This window comes from Dermacentor silvarum, chromosome 4 (assembly GCF_013339745.2).
Source record: "Dermacentor silvarum isolate Dsil-2018 chromosome 4, BIME_Dsil_1.4, whole genome shotgun sequence".
Classification (NCBI taxonomy): domain Eukaryota; kingdom Metazoa; phylum Arthropoda; class Arachnida; order Ixodida; family Ixodidae; genus Dermacentor; species Dermacentor silvarum.
The window spans coordinates 100,066,410-100,090,146 of record NC_051157.2 but is presented as its reverse complement, the minus strand read 5'-3'; the positions used below and the strand labels follow the sequence as shown (position 1 = coordinate 100,090,146).

Genomic DNA, 23,737 nt, shown 5'->3' with positions numbered 1-23,737 from the left:
TGCGCCTCTTTCATAAGATCTACTACACTAATCATGTTCTTAAAGACGAGTTGTTCTTTCACCCATCCTATATTTCCCCTCGTATCGATCACCAAATGAAGGTAGGGGTACCACCATGCAAATCGGCCTCTTACTTTTACTCATTCATACCACGCACTGCCGACGACTGAAACCACCTTCCCGCCTCCATTACTGCCCCTCTGTGACACCACTAATTTCAAGAAGATTTCCAATGACTTTATATGTACTCACCACTCCTCTCCGTAATGCCCCCGGACCTTGAGAGTATGTAAATAAATAAATAAACGACAAAAAATGGTCAGCAAACTCGCGTGGAAAGCCGCCTCACAAGTACCAAGAGAAACGCTTTTACTATATCGTGTCGTGCGACACAACTGTGACGGCCCTGAGGTGTCGAAAACCATGATGAATTTATACCCTTGTCACTCAGGTACTTTTTTAGCGTTGTCGTGTCCAATCAGGACAGGGTGCTTCTAGACAGGCACATTCTACCACTATTTTGCACAATCCGGATCCAGTAGATCGAGATCGTAGGCTGTCATCTCCACCGTAATGCCTGAGTGAGCTCAACCAACTTGATCCGGATTGTTGGACCGTGCAAGAGCTACCATTCTTGATCGCGTTCAAAACTTTTTATCCGTATAGGGCTTAACTGCGATTGAAAGTGCCCGTGTTGCACCGGTATCAAAGAAAGACCGATAGGCCTCCTCTCGCAACACAACTCGTGGAGTCAAGATGCCACAAAGTACGGTCCCCATTCTATTTACAAATGGGCTACCTAATCATACGCCTGTACTAAAGCGCTCAACTACTTGCAACTTCTTACTACAGAAATGTTACTGATCAAGCGCACGCTGGTCAAACAAACACGAGAAAGCACAATGTGCGTCACACTCGCCAATCGACCGACACTTAAAGCGTCATTAAAAGTAGGTGGAACGGTGGAAGAAGCTGCAGCGGTGTTCTCGTGGTCAGGGGCGAACTGCCATGACTGAGCAACAAGGCGAAGCCGGCGACCGGATACATTGTGACGCCAGTGTCCGCTAAGGAGAGGAGTGGCGCTGGCATCGGTCGACAAACTTGAGGTTGGGGGCCCTACACGGTGCTTCGATACATTGCTTCAGTGCTAATCACATTGACATCTACAGTCATTGTGAGATGGGTTTTAATCGTGAGATAGGAGAAGACGAGAAAAGTTACTTGCTCGGTTGGCCCTTGGGTAAATTTAATGCGATATTTCAACGGCGAAAGAAGCACTTTTAATAGTCCGACTATCAAATAAACTAAATAAGCTTACACGTGCGAGAATCGCGCATCAATGTATGCACATAAGAAGCATTAGAAACATAGCGTTCTTACTTATTTAACTCGCTATAACTAATTTTGCGGAGTCTCAACACCTACTATTCCCTTGGTGTAGAAATCGAATACGGGAAGCAACTTTATCTCACTTATATTGTCGAATAACTTCTTTAAGCTTTTACCACCACAGGGCTGGTCTGGCTCCCACTGCGCCGTGCCCATTCTGTGGATAGACAAAATTCATCTCTTTTTTTTTTTCTTATTTTGTTGCTGGTTCGCACGTGCAAGGAAAATATTTTATAAGTAACGTTTAGATAGGCTAGAGCGAAATATTCGTTTCCTGAAATTCCTTCTCTAAGAGCATCCTCTCTTACACACTGCCACAGTGATGGTTCCTCAACCGTTGAAGAAATTACAGTTGTTTTAAGGTGATTTTCCATAAACATTTCTGGTACATTTGCTAGTTCATGCTGTTATTGCTCCTACTGGGTGTATAGCGCTTGCTCAAGCTGCAGTATTTGCAGATTTTTCGTCATCTCCATTTTTAACCGATGAATATATTTGGTGATTTAAACACTGATTTATTGATTGATAGTCTTCATATCTTCCGTTCCCCAAATATTGCAGTTGATTTCTGGCCAATACTTAGCGCTCGCTTTTATTTCCGTCCGAATCTCGCCCATTTCCCTATATAATTGGTATGAGCCATCAACAAAGGGCAAGCAAACAAACTATATAAACCCGCCGCGGTGGCTCAGTCAGCTAAGGCGTTGCGCTGCTGAGCACGAGATCGCGGGATCGAATCCCGGCCGCGGCGGTCGCATTTCGATGGGGGCGAAATGCAAAAACGCCCGTGTGCTTGCGTTGTAGTGCACGCTAAAGTACCCCATGTGGTCAAAATTATTCCGGAGCCCTCCACTACGGCGTGCCTCATAATCAGAACTGGTTTTGGCACGTGAAATGATATAGGCAAATCAGATAAGTTGAATGCGTGCGCCTGTTTGTTGTTCATGGGTGAAGGGTTACATTGTATCTTGCAACATTACCTAATATTCCATTTCTTAGTTTCTCTTCAAGTGTCACTCGAAACTTCGGTGGAGGCTGGTCTGACGAAAACGCCAACATGACAACAAAGTACACTGTTGGGCAATTTGGTGCATAGCTTTAGCTAAAGATGGCAAACGACGGCACGATGGCGATGACATCACGACGTCGACTGCATAACAACGACAACAAGGCGACAGCTTGCGAACATGGTATGGAATCCAGAGTATGGAAGAAAACTTGTTATTCTCTTCAAGTGACTTCCCTCGAAATGGTCCTCCAGGTGAGATGTTGCCAACGAATTATAGTCGATAATTCACGAATGCATGCGCGTACGCGTGGGCCTTAGTTTGACCTGTAGAATATACATTATGGTCCAATCTAGAAGGGGAACGTCCGATTGGTACTCAGGCAGTGATTACATATCAGTTTCCATACAAAGAAAACGCCAAAGACCTATAAAAATTGTTTACCAATGAATGTGTTCCTGACGCATCCCATGAAGCATTGTTTTTTTTTTTTTAGTTTTTGCTAAGTTAAATTGCAAGGGAACAAGAATTCAGGAACGCCAATCAGCCTCTAAAGTCTGTAAAGGGGTACATTTATCTAGGTCAATTACTCGCAGGGGACCCTGCTCACGAGAAAGAAATTTACAGAAGAATAAAATTGGGTTGGAGTGCATACGGCAGGTACTGCCAAATCCTGACTGGGAGCTTACCACTGTCGCTGAAAAGAAAAGTGTACAATCATTGAATTCTACCGGTGCTAACATATGGGGCAGAAACTTGAAGGTTAACAAAGAAGCTCGAGAACAAGTTAAGGACCGCACAAAGAGCGATGAAACGAAAATATTAGGACTAACGTTAAGAGACAGGAAGAGATCGGTGTGGATCAGAGAACAAACGGGGATAGCCGATATTCTAGTTGACATTAAGCGGAAAAAATTGAGCTGGGCAGGCCATGTAATGCGTAGGATGGATAACCGGTGGACCATTAGAGTCATAGAATGGATACCAAGAGAAGGGAAGCGGAGTCGAGGACGGCAGGAAACTAGGTGTAGTGATGAAGTTAGGAAATTCGCGGGCGCAAGTTGGAATTAGCTAGCGCAAGGCAGGGGTAATTGGAGATCGCAGGGAGAGGCCTTCGTCCTACAGTGGACATAAATATAGCCTGATGATGAAGTTCAAGAGAGTTTGAAGCCATGTCGCCATGAAGAAATCTAATTTAGGTGCTTCATTTAGAACCCACCGTGTTGCACGAATAATAAGAGCAGGGAGGGAAATAATAAAACAGGTGATAAAACTGGCCTTTAAATAAAGAGTAGTGGAAATACAGAATGCGAACCAGTGGAAGAGCCGTTAAACTAAGTCGGTAAGCCCATAAAATATGGAGACGGAGGTCATTCGCTTCCACGTTATGTGGCAGGTGTTTGCCGAGTACAATGGGAAATAATTCACAGGAAGTTGGAACATGTTCCAGATTATTGTTCGGTGGAATAAAAAAATCTCGCAGTTTCACCTGAAAGGCGAAGCATCAATTGCGATAGCAAAATTGTAGAGAGCTATACGGAGTAATGATATTAGCTTTATCAGCTGTATAAACTTGGACATGCAGCAGCACCGGCAACACGCAGAACTGTTGTCGACGCCGTCGCGTTTTGCCCGCGTTCGCTCAAAATGCGTGCGACGTTGGTGACTGTTGCCGGAGCCTCTGATATAAATAGGCACTTGGTGCCGCAGCTAAACGTCGCCTCCCTTCCCTCCCCCTCCCCCCCACGGCCTTTCGTGCGTCGGAAGAAGGCACGTTTGCTCTACATATATGGTGATTGTAAAGGAGGAAAGAGACGCCTACTTCTGCAGCCCTTAAGCGAGCACGGCGCAGAACGCGCGTTTGTTCTCCGCGGTGCGTTCACTCCCCGTGAAAGCGCGCGCCCCTCGCGCCCTTTCACTCGCACATACAGCGTTCGGCGCGCGGCGACGATTTCATCTCCATTGACGTCATACGGAACCTCACGGCGACGGCGACGGCGACGCCGACGGCAGAAATCTGCTTTTGAGTGTCCATATAATTGATATCGCAATAAAACGCCGAAGAAAACGGCACGTAACACGCAATCACATTTATTCCTCTCTTCTTGTTTTGCTTCCCAGATACGTATACAAAGAAATACGCCTCTGAGAAAAGGTATCAACACAAACCCTTGTCCATGACACCATGTGCAATGGACTGTTGTTAAAGTGTTTTAAAAAGGAACGCAGCCATAAGCTTTCGCGTGACAAAGCTTGTTCTAGTGCGGTGTCATTCCTCGTACAATACTGTGCGGAAGCCTCGCATAGAACGAACATATTATACAAATAACACAATCGCGTTATATACCATTGATAGGAGTAACACTTCGCGTTCTTTGTCCTTTGAGTACTTCTGTCCTCGTCCCTGGCACGCTGTTCTCTCCGAGAAAGAACAAGCTCACCCAAAACGAAGGTCAAACTTTAGCATAGAGGATCGCGGTGCCACACTCAAGAAGTGAATTTCAAGTACAAAGCGAATGTACGTGTTCAGCAATTCAAACGCGATATTCGGATTTCATGGCCGTGTCGTTCCCGGTTTGGACCCAGCACTCGGTCTCTAAAACCGCATGCGCTCAGCATTCAACACACAAACATTCTTTATTCGCGTTTGGGAACGTACTCTAGTATTTTCACATGTAATTTAACCCAGACGACAAAGGTACACGCACGGAGTTTAAATTAAATTATGGGGTTTTACGTGCCAAAACCAGCTCTGATTATGAGGCACGCCGTAGTGGGGGACTCCACGGAGTTTCCAGCATCTTAATTATGCAGGCCACGCTCCGCGACGTATTGCCGGCGTATGCCAGGCAGCAGGGTGGGCAGCAGGGCCAGCGACTTGAAGGCGGCATGATGATGCTGCTGCTCGTGCTCTCCTGATAGGAACCCCGTCACGTGATCCCGGTTCGCCCATCGATCTTGCTGGGGGTGACTGTCCCGGAAGCGGGGCAAAGGAATACGGGAGCGGAAGTGACCCCCACGGAGCTTGGTTGGCCGGAATTGGTAATCGTCGAAAGATGTCCTTCCCTTGTTCACACCGGTGAGGAGCGAGATCTCTTGCACCTGGCGAGGGAGCCTCCATTTAGGAAATATCGAACACAGCGACGTCTAAGACATCCTATTTTGAATAATGCAATACACCACTCTTTCTTTTGTGTGTGTGTGTCGCGCGTGTAGTCCCACCGCACATTAAAGACGGTAAATTAGCGTGTGTAGACCTGTTTTGTGCGTAAACTGCACAAGTGGCTTGTTGCATCGATTATCTATGGGCAACAGCGTGGGTAACTCGCACTTGTGTTCAAACTCCCGTCTCATGCCGAGCGGGATATATCACTGGCCAATTAATCCAAACACGATCGAATGCTCGGGTTTTCGAGTCTAGCACGCATATAATCAGAATACAGTGCACAATGTTGGCATTTGATTAGTCATCGCGTCCCACCCGATCCTCCTTAATTTTGGCAATGTCCGCTTACCCCATGTTTCTCGTCCGGATATCGTCGGTCGCCTCGGTGTTCCCGCGAGCGGCGACGTGAAGTGGCGGAAGGCCTCCGCCAGAGCAGCCGCACGGCCCGCACCAGGGTCTCGAACATTCCAAAGAGAACGAAGAAGGACACGCCCAGGTACATGCCGTTGATGCCACCAAAGCTGCTCACCACTCGAGCTCCCTGCGCTCGCCCGGAGAGACAGCGCCGATGAAATACAGCACAAAGATGAAGCAAACTTGGTACATCCTGCAGTGGTCAACAGTGGTCGCTGAATAGATGTTTCAGGCTCACGCCGACGGTTTCGACGAGTTGACTCGACTTCGTCAAGACCCTGACGAAGACATGTTTTTCTAATGTGCCTTTTTAATCAGGACCTCTTTCTAATGTGTCTTGCTAATATCAGGACCCTGACGAGTCTCCTTTGTCGAAACGCTGGCTCCAACCTGTGGCATTCTTTTTTCGACCGCTCTTGATCCTTTCTAGTCTCCATCGTCCTGTGATCCTGTGTCTTATGCAAATTTTGAATTTGTTCATTCTGTAGCCACACGGGCACCTACAGTCATGGCTGAGCGTCATCGCTGTATAACGTAAAGGCGCGCGAAAGAGCAACACTAAGTCAGCTTACACTGCGAAGTACTATTTCGGATCTCTATCTTGGTTCATTTGACGGGAAAAGTTTGGTTATTACTCGAGAAAATACGGGACAATATTTCCTTTTTGTTGAATTTATCGCCAGAACGTCTGCATGACCGTACGTCAGTATGTGACGCAACGAATTCAGAAGTAACGTATTGAATTTGACACGTTGCAGCGCAGGAAATATTCGCGAACTTTGTCAGGTTAAATTCTTGTTTTCTGTAGAAAGAAATGTAGGCCTTCTTTATCTTTAGACGCCTAATTAGACCCGCGTAGCCACTTTCAAAAGAAAAACATGACGTCACAGCGCCCTACAGGTGCGGGAACTTCAGCACGGCGTCGCCACTAGTGTTTCATTTATGCGTCTTCTCCGGCTTATACGAAGTGCACCCTCACGGCAACAATGACCGCTTTGCTATGCGTAATCGCTTAATTTAGTAATTAATAATAAATGCATATTCCACTTTTGTGAGAGGTGTCCCCGATGCCGGAACACCTCTCCCAAACACCATTATCATACATATATTTGTTTAGTGTACGATTCACTCAGTTGCGATTGGCGGACTGTGAGAACTGCATATCCTATTCATTTACGTTCGTCTGGTTGCGCCACAAATGACGATAATTGAACCAGAAGAGAAAAGGGCAGGACAAGCGCCAGTCAGTCTCGTGCGTTGTTGTGCAAAAACATGAACGCCAATGTTATACAGCAACTATAGCGAAGCAGGAAGCGAAGCTCTTCCAGGCCTTTATTATGCTTGATTACGCGTTGTCAATAGAAACGATATGACTGCACGTGCGGTACTGAAACGTCCACAACAATTTGGCCGCAATAGTTCACGTAGCTCCTTCCATGTGCGCACCATTAAAGCGCCTGGCGTACGTATTCTCCTGGGTGTTTCTGCGAGCAAGACCTCCGCGCGCATGAAACTGTAACTGTAGAGACACTGAAGCTTCTTAGCGTCGTTCTTTTTCCACAACGAAAAAGAAACAGAGAGTGAACTGCGACTACACGGAAAATCGTAGCACGTCGAGCACTCACGTCGTACTTCGGCACGGACGTGAGCTTGAGGTAGGTGTCTCTCGTGAAGTATATCCTAATGCGAGCCAAGGCCCTGTTGGAAGAAGAGCGACGCCCGTATTGTTCAAGCAAGCTTGTAAATGTCGACAGAGGTACCACGACACACCCGCCGCGCGGTACCTTAGTGGCCATGATGTTGCGCTGCTTAGCTCGAGGTGGTGGGTTTTATCCCGACAGCAGCGGCGACATTTTTATGAAGGCGAAATGCAAAAGCACCCGTATACTTAGATTTCGGTGCACGCTAAGCAGGAACCCCTGGTGGTCAAAATTAATCCGGAGTACCCCCACTACGACGCGCATCTTAATCATATCGCGGTTTGGCACGTAAAGCTCCAGAATATAAAATAATTAACTGAACAACGTCAGGTCTTCTACGTAAATGTTCTCCTCTGTCGGTCGCCTACCGCCAAAGCTTTTATTTTTTCGTCTCACGAGCGAATAATGTAGAAGTTTAGTGTACTAAGCTTAGCGTTCAGCTTGGCGCGTGCGCTCTTTGAGCTGTTGAAAAAAGGCTGACGTCAGCAACAAGGATCCGAGATAATACTATTTCCGTTAAGCGTCAAACAGGTACACAAGTAAGGAGTAATGCTTCTCTGTGACCTTACTTTCTCCGTCTTGGGTGTATCTCTACATAAATAACAATAACAACAATAATGGTAATAATAGTAATAAAAAATAGCAGCAATTGATTGCCAACTAGCCCAATGGTTGTTGAGCTGCACCCTCCAAATGTTCTTCAACTACATAATTTGACTCTCGAGGATGCCTAAGCGGGCTTTTTGTAGCGTTCTGCAAGGTTAGCTAGGTGGATGGCAGTTTATTTTTTTCTTTTCCCTGCACGAGACCTCCTCCAAAGTGCGGATTTCCACTAAAGTTCTCTGAATAATGCTTTTTTTAATATATCAGTTCACTAGCAATAGCTCTGCAGCGAAATTCTTCCCGCTTTCCAAACGAACACTGCCACCCCCCAAATTGAGATAAAGTATGGTAATTATGACAACACTTTGGAGTGCAGTTCAATCCATTATTAGTAGGGGTTCGCGAAGCCTCTAAATTATGAATACGATTCGTATTCGATTCGAGAATTCACTATTCCAAATTGTCGAATATTCGTTTCTTTTGAATATAAGAGATGAGAACAGTTATTGGAGCCCCTACGAAGAGAGAATCAGCCATAGAAATGAGTACTGCTCCCAACGATTCCTACTACACAAGAGCTGCGGTTTCTAAGAAGAGGCACCAGATTATGAGTGAAAACCTGGGGCAAATAACTCTTCGATCCTCAATAATGTCCAATCACTCAGTAAGAAAGGCCGGCTTCTTAGGCAGCCTAGATACAATTTCGCGGGCTCAATTATTTGGCCAGTTTAAAAAATGTGCGATGCTGTAGTGTCACACTTCACCCCTTCAATGATCAAAACTAGGTACGTGCACTTGCTGACGTGCTGTTCCCTGTATAGTTTTGTTCCTTTCATTGCACTCCAGATTACCTAAATTAGTTGCTTCACTGTACAAGCCCATCATTTGTCCAGATGGCCAACTGTGCGCCTATCACGCATGGCGAACACCCCAACTTTCAAGTTGGCCCAACCCCACACCTCGGTTGTGCCAACCCCAAATTTCAAGTTGGCCCACCCCCAAATTTAAGTTGGCCGACCACCAAATTTCAATTTGGCCCATCCCCAGATTTCAAGTTGGCCCATCCCGAAATTTCAAGTTGGCGCACGCCCAAATTTCAGTCGGCTCACCTCTACTATGAGCTTCCCCATGCATTTTATATGGAGCCCTGTGTATCTCTATGGGTATTCTCTTTTTAATGTTTTTTGTTTAAATTGTTCCTTTTCGAATATAAAGCTACCAATCATCTACATTTACACTATTATAACGATCAAATGTCTAAACTTTACAAATTACGCCTTCTTGTGCAGATACAAGGCATTACAGATTTCGCGTGACAGGGCTGGGGTGCTCGCCAAAGAATGCTTACACATTAAATTTCTTTCCGGCCTCCTAACAAGTGCATGATTCTGGAGCTTAAAGTGCTGTACAAAAGCCCTCCTGTGCTCTTTCAGGATAATTTTATGTTAACAGTTAGGCTTACCTTTTCCTGCCGTCCCATCCAGCCATGAATGACTGAGAATACATGAACAAAAGAGCAAAAAAGGCGACCTTTATCGCATATTTTTCAATACCAGATGACTTCTCAGGCCCCGACACTCACCTCTGGCAATGCAGCTCGTGAGACCTCCCTGTGGTAATCTAAGTTTCTGAAAAATGAAGGCAAGGCGTACATAACATTTCCAAGCACGTCGCACGACAACTTATTAGGCGGATTTTTTTTTTTTTTTTTCGTTTTACGTGAAACGTCCTTAGCATTACTCAGAGGGAGTCGCATGCTAAAACCGCATGTAACGAAAACGAGTTTTCCTATTATCGCTCATATATTTGCAACCGTTTACTGCCCGTGCGCCTCCTTTTGATATCGTCGTGTAGAGGAAAAATGCCATTACTCGACCATGCGTGTATCACGTATACACAGATGGCGCCGCTGCCGCTCTGCGTATGAAGCAGTCAGAGATAAATTTAGCCTCGCGCGCTGTGCTCAGAGAGGCGTATAGAGCTCGGCAGTACGTTTGTCCATCTGTAACGAGTTGGTTCGTCTATTATTTTATTGCCACACGAGGTGCTGCCTCGGTGCCATAAATAAACAAAGCCAGCTGCAAATTAACAAACAGAAAAACCACATTTTATATTAACAAAATCAAGCAGTGCTAAGAGAACACCTCAACGTCAGTCCACTAAAGGAGTAACAGAATTCAATCGGAAACAAGGAGCATGCAACAAACTATATGGGCTTAAATCAGTCCGGCTTAATTCCATCGCGATTAATTCAAAGTACCAATTACAAGGTCAGAATCATGCTCAACAATACGCTGGAAAAGTTAGCGTAGCTTGCACCAGTGGCGCAAGGCTACAGAAACAGCGGAGCTGATCGGCACCTAGTTGGTCCTGGCCTTACGGGTTATGCTTGTCAGAAATTTATTGATTATTGATGGATAATCTATTATCCATTGATTGGCTAGCGATTGGGTACCGCAAGGTATTGGCCACGTATTTGGACTATAGGCTAAGCACTACCATGTCATCCCCAGCATTTTCCGGAACTTATTGATTATTGATTGATTATCGATTAGTTATTGATTGACTATCGATTGGCTATCGCAAGGTGAAGTGAGGCACAGCTGTGCGCAGTGACGTCATCGCTAGCGCGGCGACGGAGGAGCTAGGCGAAAGAGGCGCAGTTGGGCGCAGCAACGTGTGCGCAGTGACGTCATCGCTAGGCGAATTTTTGCGAACGCTACGCAGGCAAAGGAAGAGCTTTAACAGCTCCGCTGTTAAAAATTTCCCAGATGTCAGTTTCTTCTGTAAAATATCCGAACGGCGAAGGCAGTGCACCGAAGTTCGAAGACGCTCAAGGATGCCCGAGTCCTCCAGCTGTCTGGTTGTCTAAACGCCGCCCGCTTCCTCTCACAGTAGAAGAGACGCTACAGGTCGTCGGGGAGACACGTCGCTTTGGGCGGAGGACCCTGCGAGCCCGGGTACAGGCGCCCGTCAAGCCCGCGCCTCCGCAGCCCTGCCACCTTGCTCGCACGGTTCGTGTTACGTCGTTATCGGGAGACAACAGGCCATAGGAAGAGGCGAGCCGGCTAGGTAGGGGCCTCATGAACCCGGGTCCAAGCACCCGACAAGCTCCCATCTCTGTGGCCTAGCCGTATTCCCTGCTCCGACCCGCCTTCCCTGCGCCGATCCGCCCAGGTGCTCTCCTTCTTCAGTCAAGTCAACCGTGGTCTTCTTCGACTGGAGATTTATATTTTGTTTTTCTCGTGACCTTCGACGCACTCGCGCCATACCCACGCGGCACGTCATCGCTGTGGTCTTGATTGCACACAAAGCTCGCGCGGCGCTGTAGACTCGCGAGTGTACTCGATGATTAGATCATGGCGAGGTCGCGCACATCATCACACCATCCGAGCAGGAGTTGTCGCGTTTGAGAGAGCTCACTATGCCGTAGTACGTATAATTAATAAAACTCAAGCTGGTGCTCATCGGGAGTTATATAGGCCTAGAAGTGCACCATTTCTTGCTGACATTCCAAGCCTCCTCGGCTATGGCGCCTCTGCATTCGACACGTAGGGTCCATGTGATGTAGTGGCTTTAATGGGTTTCGGAACCAGCTTCACTCGACCTCATGGAGTGCTACAGATCGGCCGCATCTATAAAACCGGCCGTCTCACCAATAGATCAGTTCACCTCGGTATCCAGCTGCGTCCCTGTCTCGTTCTTTCGGCCGCCGTCCCGGGTTGCTTCCTCCCTTTGTCTCGTGGTCCATAGCAGCCGCGGAGACACCACAGTCCAGAAATGGCGTGGGGAGACGCGGGCAGCAAGACAGAGAAATATCCCATTCCTTTGACCACGGCGGAACGTGTCCGTCTCCATATAGGGAGCGCAAGCGCAGGAGATTGAAGCAAGCGCAGGAGCCCCAGCCATCTATACGAGGGCTTCGGGCTCGAGCGGCGCAGGGTAATCTCGGGCGGCATCCAGTAGAGGGGCCAGTTCTTTACCCTCTGCTAGCATGATCGTAAAATTAGGTAGTGAGACCCCGACTAGCCTGTGACTTATGTTGGGCATGTAAACTTTCCAATGCGCGAATACTCGCGTACTTTATTACGTCATTTATACCCTAGTGCCCATACGCCCTCTGCAGCACGTAGAAGACGTTTCGCGTACCCCCTGCTGGCTGCGTATCTGATACAGCCAACGTTGCCATTTTAGCGATTTTGTCGCTAGATTTAGCGACTTTCTTGACTGTTCAGTGACAATTTTTTTTTTTTTCAATTTAGCGACCATCGACAGTTTTTTAGCGGCGTGGAAGGACAATTGGCGACTTCAGAGTAAGGTAAGTTGCTTCGAAAATACCCTTGTAGAACGCCCTTTAGTATTCAAAAGCTAAATGTGAGCGGTCAAAATTGGCTGCATGACCCGTAGGCTCCCATGACTATGGTGAATCAATAGTTGCTTTCGTAGGATTCACAGTGTGCTCACAAAATACATGCTTTCTTTTTTATTCGTGACGAAACTGATTTGCGTCGGTCTTAACATTCACTAAATGCGTTCGACTGGTGGACATTTATTAACTTTATTGTCTGATTTAGAACACCGCAGGTGAATAATACGACAGATATACTGTAAAAAGGCGTATGCAGTCGTAGGCTGAGCTCGTTCACGAAAGCATGAACGCACAGCTTCCTTATCGCATGCATTTTGGACAAATCAGTACTGTGAACAGCCTTCAGGTAGACCAACGAGGTGGAAGCATAATATTTTACTTGCATAAAAGTCTCGTAATTATCATCACCGTGTTAACACGCGACCATGTGCGTCTTGCAGAAATTTGCTATCCTTTCAGAAGCGCTAATAATTATAAAGATTTTAGGGATAATGTGGACTGAGTACCTTTGCATGATTGGTAAATAAGATTTCTTGGGTTCTTTTGAATCATGCTGCATTTGAATCTGTCAATCTTGGCAAACGAGGAATTTCAGCTGTCATCGTCCGTTTTTATGTAAGTGTAATAGTAAAGTCCCACTGCACGGTGGTCATAAATTCACTGTTTATTCCTCCCTCACATGGGCTCTAGACAAACGGAGACGTTTCGGCTAAATGATTGACGCCATGCTAGCGTATATAATAGCGCTCCAATTGATGTACGCTACCTAAAGTTTACTCAGAAGTTTTAACGACAATCTTAGCCAACTTGCAGCAAAATATAGCAGAAATTTAGCGACTTTACCGTCTCACTTTACCGACAAGCTTCAAAAAATTATGGCAACACTGAATACGTCCTACCCATTTTTTTTTGTGCCACACTCAACTGCGGCAAAATGCATAGCGCCGAACGTTTGATCGATAACTTTCTATCGCATTCGATTACGTTAATCGTTTGGAGATCAATTTGGAACCCTACACTATACAGTGTCCTGCACAGGCTACCAAAACTTCATATTTTTCTCTCGCACACACGTTTAGAACAAGCGCACTCAACCTAGACCCCCGTCGTCACTATATAGTCAACCCATCCCGCCCTAGGCAACCCTTTTTATGACGGCGCAGCCGACAACGATGGCAGCAAACACGCAATTATGACAATCTGAAAGTTATCACCGCTGTTCTTTCGTTCTTTCCGCCAGTTCCCGCAGTCCCAGGCAAAAGAAAAAAAATGGCTGCCCCGTAGCGGCGCTGCAAATTCTGGTTTACAGCTGGAAGTGTTGTCAAACCAGGTGCCTTGACGTGAAAATATTGCTGCCATCAGAGCGGTACACGGCATGCGTCACACACTCGTCATGTTGCAGGGCGAGGCAACGCGCGGGAGAGTTGCAAGATCATGACGAAACTCGCAGAATATAACCAAAAAAAAAGCTCACCGCTACCTGCACTGGTCGCTGAGAGACTATGGCATTGCGCTGCTGAACAAAAGGTCGTGGATTCAATTCCAAGCTGCAGCAGCTGCATGCATTTCGATGGCGGCGAAATGCAACAAAACGCCCGTGGGGTCAAAATTATTCTGGAGCCTTAGTTCCTACAGCGTCTCTCATAATTAAACTGTGTAGTTTGGGGACCTTAAATGCCGCAATTTACTTTAAAAGCCGAATCTACACAGTTAGTACATGCCAGTCATTGAGAGCGCCCTGAAAATTAAAAAAATAAAAACCGACGATTGGAGCGAGTTACAAAGGCACACATTGAACACTACTACATAGACGAATAAAATTCGGAGAGACTGAATGAGGTCACTATAAATATCCTCAACTGGCGGAGTCAATGCAAGGCGCAATACCCCGCACAAATTGGCAACTGCCATATCTGCACGATAGCATCGTTGTTGATGCGTCCAGCTTCCAAGTGCAGATTACTGCCAGGGACGTGAGTTCCAATCTCAGCATCCGACGGCGGCGGACTTAAGTTTTCCTATGGGATCGGGACATGGTCTGACGACGTCGACTTGACGGCTACGACACTTCGTTGATGGTGACGACGACGGCGTTCGGCATAACGAAGAAGGAAGGGCACACTGTACCCAGCATCTCCTCTCTTATATCATGTCACGGTAACAGGCTGTATTATAAATCGCATTATTCGCAATCGCTCGACGCTAAAAGGAATTGGAACGCAGTAAGAAAAAGCAGTAAGAAACAAAGGACCTAATAAAGAAACGACAAAAAAATGAAAATGTCCAACTCAAGAGATAAGATAGAATTCGCTGAACTGTCAAAACTGATCAACAAGAAAGTAAGGGATATTCCAAATTATAACGTGGGAAAGATTCAGGAAGCCGTAAAATATGGACGCAGCATTAAATATGATGATGATGATGATGATGATGATGATGATGATGATGATGATGATGATGATGATGATGAGAAAAAACAGCGTCATGCACAGCGGGCTCCCGCGCGCTGTCGGCAGCTCACACGCATGACCGGTGGCACTTGCACAGATTCTCTGCTGACTCAAGGTTCATGATGACTTGCACTTCCCTGACGCACTGCTCCCGCGACTCTGCAAGTTCGGGAAACAGAGACGACAGGCGTCGTAAGAAAGGCGCCGCATCGCAGCGCCTGTATACGTCTGAGCGGCTGCAGTTATACATACATACATACATACATACATACATACATACATACAGCATACATACATACATACATACATACATACATACATACATACATACAACATACAGACATACATACATACATACATACATACATACATACACACCACACAGCACACATACATACATACATACAGACATACATACATACATACATACATACATACAACATACATACATACATACATACTACATACATACATACACATACATACATACATACATACATACATAATACATACATCTACATACATACATACATACCGCACACATACATACATACATACATACATACATACATACATACATACATACATACATACATACATACATACATACACACGCACGCATACATACATACATACATACATACATACATACATACATACATACATACATACATACATACATACATACATACATACATACATACATACATACATACATACATACATACATACACACGCACACATACATACATACATACATACATACATACATACATACATACATACATACATACATACATACATACATACATACATACATACATACATACATACATACATACAGACATACGTACGTACATACATTTTTCGATCAGTACAACGGTAGAAACAGCAGGCCATCCAAATTCTCAAGGGTGTTCACTTACAGGAGGAGAGAGAGAGAGAAGAAAGGGGAAAGGCAGGAAGGTCAACCAGAGGGGAAGGTCCTGTTTACTACCATACGCTGGGGAGAGAGGGGAGGGGGAAGTAAGGTGACAGGAAAGTGGAAAGAGAGAAAGAAAGGGAGTACAGATGCGCAATGGAATTAAGGGAGTGTGCGGGTAAAGGTGGAGAACTTGCCCGCACCGCACCTTCACAGATGGGGTATGCCTTGCTGCCCCTCCTGTTCGATGTGGTGGGCAGGTCGCGATTCTCGCAGCCGCACATGCGACGCGTGTGGTCCTGTTGGCACACGTAGAGGCAGTCCTGCGCGACGCGGTGACAGTGGTTGCACAGCTGCTCCAAAGAGTAGCTAGGACATTGCCTTCTGGGATAAAGCGAAAATTATGTGACGAGGGCTGACGTTAATTAATTTCTGGGGTTCTACGTGCCAAAACCAAGATATGATTATGAGGCACGCGGTTGCGGGGAACTTCGAATTAATATTGACCACCAGGGGTTCTTATACGTGCACCCAATGCATAAGGGGGTATACATTCTGTCTTGCTGGTACAACGTCGTAACAAGTATTAAGCACAAAAAATTGCATGTGTGAACCGGCTGGCTCACACATGTAATTTTTGTGGTAACAGGTATTAAGCACTGCAAACTACATGGACAAAAAGAAAGAAAATGGAAGCGAAAGGGCGAGACCATAGCGCTGGGGCGGTATACAGTCAGAGTCCACCTAGTCGACTGTCCATTTCGGCTGTCACCATGGGCTGCTGCTTCACATGCGCGAAGGTTCCAGCCAGTCTCCTTCCTGCTCGTGAAGCAGCAGCCAATCAGCGACAGCCGATATGGACAGTCCATTAGGTGGACTCTTACAGAATAGCCCCCCTGGTCTTGTGTCCTTGCTTTTCGTCCACGTCAGTTTTAGCGCTTAGTAGCTGTTACCACAAGATGTACATGTGTGAGCCAGCCGGCAATGGCTGATATGCGTAATAAAGAAGCACCTTTGTTGGGCACAACGTCATTAACCTGCGTTGGTTTTGTTTTTTAACAGCTGATTTTCACATCGATCAGTTTTCTGTCACCGTCCAATGTGGAGAAAGCACGAAGAGGTCAAGCGTATGGACTAGCAAGTGTACAGTTTACGTATGAGGTCACAAGTAAGATCACAAGGTCACAAGGAAGGACCATCTTTGTACTTGATTGCATGGTAACGTTGTTAGACGTTGCACACCGACGAACATCGAAGAAAAGAGTTTAAGATCTAGATGGAAAATCTTACTGGTAGTTTGCAAAACGCAGCGCTGTTGGCAATAGTGGTTTTGTTAAAAACAAGAAGGCTGATTTGGACTTAGCAACCACATTTTATAGCGAAGCTGTTATCCTCTAGTTGGTCGTGATTTTTCGTGTCCGCGTGGGTGACCTTTGCTCACACAAAAATGTGGGCCGATCCTGGAGACAGTGCAAAGAAGTGCACTGAGCTTCTCCAGGAGGGATGACATGACGTCATCAGGTGACATCATCACTTGACGAGACGTCATCGCGTGACGTCACGGTTGACGTGATGACACCATCAGATTACGTCATCAGGCATTATCTACACGTGACGATGCCGTTATCGCGTAACGTAACGTTTGACGGTATGATGTCATCACGCGACGTTTGAGGCGATGGCGTAATCACGTTTTATCATTACGTCAAACATGATGTCACCACTTGGTCGCATTAGTTTTGGCACTATCGGATGTTAACGACGGATTTTCGCTTCATAGGCAATACAATAATTTCGCATTTATAAATAATACCCTCCTCAGCAGTTGTAGTGGCGGTTGTCCACAGCTTCGCTGGGCATCCGCTTTCGCAAGGCCGGAATGGCAAGCCATTTTTTTTTTTACTATGGCCACAGATCCACATTTCAGGCAGAGTACACGAAAATATCCCTAAAGTAAATATTATCAACTTTTAATAGTTACAAGCACAAATAAAACCAACTCATCTAGAAAAACAAAGACACGTCATAAGGGAAAGGCCGAGAGGTTACGGAGTCTGAGCCCGGTTGCCTACACTGCACCAGGAAAGGGAGAAGGGGTAATAGTGCATGCCAGAGTTTGTTGGACTCAAAGAGGAGTGAAATATGAGAAGATAGTGCTTCTAATATGCCTCTGCTGCGTCTCTCGTGGGTTCTGCGACATTAAAGATTTAAGAAGCTGTGTCATGTTCGCTGTCACGGGTACAGTCTACGGCATGACTGTACAAAGGAACGCTTTCCCCTCCTTCGCGATAATATACTGCGCCGCATAGCTAGTTCTATCTCTCCCGCCTTATCAGCACGAGTGAAGCAAGGATGTCTCGTGATCTACCAGAATACGCGGCATTAATATTGTGGCCCGTGTAGCAAGCTTGCTGTTGGATTTAGTGATCGACCCTGTCACATTCATCGCACAGAGGTACGGCAATAAGAGTGACGCAGAATATTCGGAGAGAGCATTGGCACCAAATGTATTCGCCATCACCTGCATTAGGGAAAGGAACGGTCATAGAGAATTATGTTCATTACTGCGGAACAAAATTAGACCCTAGAAGGTCTAATAACATTTGTAAGGGTGTAGGATGTTGCAACCTCGAAACTACAGCAGCCTTACGAGCGAAACCGCAATGAAAGGTTCCGCGTTAAAGGATCCCATGGGCTCCTTTAACGTATAACAATGCCTCAATTCACGGGCGTTTTCGTATCCTCCCCCACCTCACCGCATAACGAGTTTGTCACAGTCGGGAATCGAACACGTGACCTTGCACACAGCAGCAGAACGTCGTAGGCGCAAAGCTGCTTTCCCTAAAGCATTCACTAACGTTGCGCTTCAAGCGCGTACGTACCTCCCTGGTGTACATGCTGTTGTTGAGGCTGAAGCCCCTCAAAGAGTGAGGCCAACGGCTGCGGCACGGATATTGGTAAGGCTCCGGAAGTGCTGTCCTTTTCTCCTGCGAATCGCCACAGTGAGGCACAACAAGAAAAAGATATAAAAGAAAGGGTTTCAACGAGACGCACTTTCAGTTTGTTAGCCTACTCGGGAAAAGAGGGTTCAAGAGAAGGAGAGAGGGTGTAATAGACCAAAGTCGGTCATTGAGGTCCGTCGAACTTAACAAACTGCAGTACCGCATGTTTCGCATACTGAGCTTGCGACGCATGTGAGCCCATTTCAAAACATTTCGTCGTCGTCAAGTGCACCATGCAGCGCGTTACACTTCGAACTACGTTACGCCACCTGGACTCCGGGCCAGTAAGGCACCGGAGGTGTGAAGAATGTTTAGGTGGCCGCTTTTGCAGTAGCATATGCAAGCTAATAAGAGCCAAATTGGGAAACTCCAACTATATTCCAATTGTTTGTTTTGTTTTTGTTTTGTTTTTATCTTCGCTCAGTTTTTTTTTTTCATATGAACCAGCAGTCAAGTCTGACTACGATACAAAAATTAATAACGCGTTCATATGCCGAAAAGAGGGAATTACAGTCGAACCCGGATATGTCAAATCATGAAGGGGATCACAAAAACATTCGATATATAGGTGATCCGAGATATAAAATGAAAATTTTGTACAAACAATTTCAATGGGATTTTACTGCTGTTCGTTATACACAATATTTCGTTATATGTGGGTTCAATATATCCGGGTTTGGTGTAGTCTAACCCGGATATATTGTGGTCGTTTCGACTGAGAAAGTCACAGGCCTGCGGGGGGCACGCAGTACAGTCACAATGTAAGCTGGAGGAGCGGCTCCGTGGGAGACCATCGTAAACTGATTGAAGACGGTAACTGCCAGTAATGAGTATACGGGTCGCATTTTCGGCAGCACGCACTAGAGGGTCTCCGCGGCGAAATGTCTTTGCATCGTTTTCAAGAGAACAAACTAAACTGTCCGCCCGGCGTCGACGGCGAGATGCGGCTTGTGCTTCTCTCTGCACAGCGGTCTGCTGATCCCGACGTTTCCTGGTTGCAGCAGCGCGCGTAGCTCTACAATTCGCTTCTTCAGGAGCGAATACACGCATACATTGCCTCGAGCGGCCAGTCGCGCAGCAATCTTGCGTCTGTTCGCGGGCTTCTTTCACGCTCGGAAAAACACTTTTATGTAGCACGTATTGAGCAACAGAAAGCTGCATCGGGTCTTTTTCATGTCGCTCTACAATTTTCTCATTGACACTTTACATATATTTATAACAATTGAGATGTTGATTAATTAAGATGAGTATCTAATTAGGCGGAATGCCAAAAATAATCTGAGTCTCTCCAAGCGACGTACGGCAAACAACATTACCCTGGTTCTGTCCAGCTACGTAGCATTTGATTTTTTTTTTAAGTTTGCCCAAGTTAAGTGAAACACCCTGTGTAGAGTGTCCCAACTTGCTTAGCCAATCTGTTCAAAGAAGAACAAAAAATTAAAAACATGGTGCAAGATACGATTCAAGACCTACCGTGTTTGGTTGTCACAACGCAGGCCTTATAATTGTAGCATGCACCGCATTTCTGTTTTTTTTTTTTCTTTTCTTTGACAGATTGGCTAACGTTGGCTGGGACACATACATGCAATTGTATTACCTGTTCGAGCACTAAGGAGTAGCCGGAGCTGTATTAACGTGCCCAGCATCTATCATTTCAATCGAGATTTATATATATATATATATATATATATATATATATATATATATATATATATTATGAAGCTCTCGAAAGCGGGGTATTGAATTTCGCGGTCACCATCGTGAGGCTGATGTAGGTCACGTATCCGGGCTCCGCGAACACGGCGTCGTTGCAGAGTACGGGACGGAAGCCGTGTCCGTGCACCATGACCACGAACCCCATCTCCATCGAGGTGGGCAGATACTCGTGCGCCTGGGCGTCCAACACGAGCTCCAACCCTGCACCGGATGATCCCACGAGGAGGTCAGCGTTCTGCGCGTGCCTCCGGTACGCTAACCCTGTCATATGGCACGACGCTCTCACATGTCGCAATGAACGCGTACATTATTACAGGCGTCAAACGCTTCTCAACGCTTCTCAATATTGCAATACGTTTTTCGTCCCATTTGTGAGGAATTTAGAAGGACGCAGGTACCACATGCGCATCACTTCCGTGAACGCATTAAATTAAGAGGAAGCTTTAGCTCGGCTGCTCCTATCTGAATACATGTAAAAGGAGAATTTGTTTTTCTCAGTCAACCATTGCACCAAATTTGACGAGGTATGTTACATTTAAAAGAAAAACTTAAAATCTAGTAAGTGTTGGTTTCAAATTTTAGTTTAAGTCGCTAAGTTTTAATAAAGATTTGCAAAAATTGACATTTTTTTGATAACGAAACTATCAAGTTTACAACTCTATATCTGAGCCAGTGCCTCCTATATTCTTGAAAAAATAGAGGAGGCGCTGTCTCAGCAATGAAAAACGATATGACAATTCTGTGAATAGCATCTAATAGCACATCTAAAGCGGACAAAATTGATATGTTACACATGAATCTCAACAAATTTAGTAATATAAAGATACAGCTTTTGCAGAACCCTTGTACACAACGGAACCAATTCACGTAAGATATGAATTGACACAATGAATTTGTCAACTTTGAATGATCTAATTGACGCCGTTTACAGTACCGCGATATATGCTCATGATGCAGAGCTAGTAATCTGTAAACTTCGTGCTTCCATTTTTTTTTCGAATTTCTGAAAATTTTTCAACAACATTCAGGCCCTAAATTGAAATTCCGCTCCCAGCAGTCACTACAATTTAACTTTCTTTCTCGAATGCAACAAATTTCATTAAAATCCGTCCAGGGATTATGTCAGAAAAGCGTTTCTGCGTTTTACATGTATTTGAAAAGGCCACGTCGGGTCGGAGTTGGGCTCGAGCTAAAGCTTCCTTTTAAATTTAGGGGTTTTACGTGCCAAAAATTGGGCGTGATTTCAAGGCACGCCGCAGTAGGGTACTCCGGATTATTTTGACTGCATGGGGTTCTGTAACGTGCACCCAATGCACAATAAACGGGCTTTTCTTTTTTTCATTTCGCCCCCATCGAAATGTGGCCGCCGCGGCCGGGATTTGATCGCGTGGCCTAGTGCTTAGCAGAGCAACGCCGAAGCCACTAAGCAACCACGGCGCGTAAAGGTAATAAAGAAAGCGTGTACAGTCGGCCACTTATGTAAGTTTCCGGGGCGAGGTTTTCATAACAAATAAGAATTTCAGTTCTGTTCAAGCATTACATCTTGTGATTGAAGGGATCATAGTGTAGGTGGCAAAGACTCCTTTACACGCCGAAAATTTAAATACTTGACCATGAGCTCGGGCTGTACTAAAAGTCAGCTTTTTCGTAAATCCAATGCCCCGTAAACTCTGGTGGCACACTGTACTCGCTCTCCCCGTGGACGTTTTGCGTTCTACTCATCTTTATGCTCCTTCTTCCCTTGTCCTAGTGTACGGTACCGAAACGAATGTTCTTCTATATCTTACCGTCTTCAGGAGATGCGGCCGTCTGGTACTGGTAGAACTCTTCATTCTTCTGTTCATTCGAGCCACAGTGGAAACAGAAGCAATTGCCGTAGTGCGAGTCGAACGTCGAGCTGAAGAACCTGCGTGTGAAACGCCCTTCTGCAGCCGATACTCGTAGAGCACTTTTCGACGCTGAAATCACTCGACTCACATTACAGGAAGAAGTGCGTGCTAGCACGCTGTACGTGCTGAGCCACTCGTGTGAGCAAACAAACAAACAAATGTTCAAGTGCGGGCGAATCGCGGTGTACTGAACAACCGTGACCATCATCGTGGGTGTCCACATGCAGAAACGGCCGTGCTCGAATGAGCGACTCCTGCCCGAGCCAGGAAAGGGTTTCCGAGGGATCCGTGAGACTCGCATACGAGGGTGGGCCTTGTGAAAATTAGGCAGCCTTTTAAAAGCTGTGAGATGTAGTGATAAGGTTGGCAGGGACGCTGCCAGAAGAATAGCTGCACATACGCAACGTCTCTGTTCATCGTCATAAATATAATCATCATGGTCATTGACAGCTTAGTAGTTATGCCCAACTACCTTACGAGAACCCCATCCCGCAATCTTTGCGATCCAGAGGCCATATTCACAAAGCTTTGCTTTCGTAAGTTCACTTTGCCATTCGCTTGTCGCCTTCGCTAGCGATATGTCTGGCATCCGGATTGGCTGAAATTCTTTCTTACGAAAAATTCTAGCGTAAGAAGTTTCTGTGAATTCGGGCCCAGGATCGCAAAAGATGGTGTCGGTCCTATGCTTGCTAATTTTCTCATGTATTCGTGCCCCCTCATCCTTTGCCAAGCCCGGCTGCTGTTCCCAAATTTCCTTGGCACCCATCGTGTAATTCCAAAATAGGTCACCGTTTATCTATTCTATACGCATGGCATGACTTGCTCAACAACCTCGACTATAACGAAATCTACCAGCGTTTTCTTTCTAATACGTGCTGCTGCCTTACTGTCTAAAGAGCATTCTACTGTCTCAAATACTTTTAGGGGCGAAGCACCTTAGGGCCGTGCCTTGTCCCTTACTCGTCGTCCGTAGCTCTGGTTTGCATGGAGTCCGCTAGGGGCGCTGCGGTGAACAAGGGCGTTCGTTCCCGACGCACGCTCTCTTTCTCTCTTCAGCCATGGATGATAACGGTCGCTTCTGATAACGGCGCGCCCGCTATGGATGAAAAG

General features: G+C 46.0%; 1 protein-coding gene across 1 annotated transcript; it reads right to left on the bottom strand.

Annotated features, from left to right (window-relative positions):
• Window positions 1–5,186: 5,186 nt before the first annotated feature.
• LOC119448783 (amiloride-sensitive sodium channel subunit beta-like) lies at window positions 5,187–23,115 on the bottom strand. Its single transcript, XM_049666503.1, has 10 exons — window positions 23,105–23,115; window positions 22,526–22,644; window positions 20,779–20,939; window positions 18,903–19,007; window positions 16,229–16,343; window positions 15,170–15,257; window positions 9,862–9,907; window positions 7,602–7,674; window positions 5,912–6,103; window positions 5,187–5,498 (listed from the first exon to the last, which is right to left on the bottom strand). The coding sequence occupies exons 1-8, from the start codon at window positions 23,113–23,115 to the stop codon at window positions 7,657–7,659; spliced, it is 663 nt and encodes a 220-aa protein (XP_049522460.1). The 3' UTR covers window positions 5,187–5,498; window positions 5,912–6,103; window positions 7,602–7,656.
• Between the last annotated feature and the right edge of the window lie 622 nt (window positions 23,116–23,737).

What these genes read in the sequence shown, in the direction of transcription:
- LOC119448783 (XM_049666503.1), bottom strand. An exon ending in ACAGCATGTACACCAGGGAG is followed by an intron (nt 16,344 to 18,902) that starts GTACGTACGCGC and finishes CGCGTCGCGCAG; the next exon opens with GACTGCCTCTACGTGTGCCA. An exon ending in GGCATACCCCATCTGTGAAG is followed by an intron (nt 15,258 to 16,228) that starts GTGCGGTGCGGG and finishes CCGAACTTGCAG; the next exon opens with AGTCGCGGGAGCAGTGCGTC.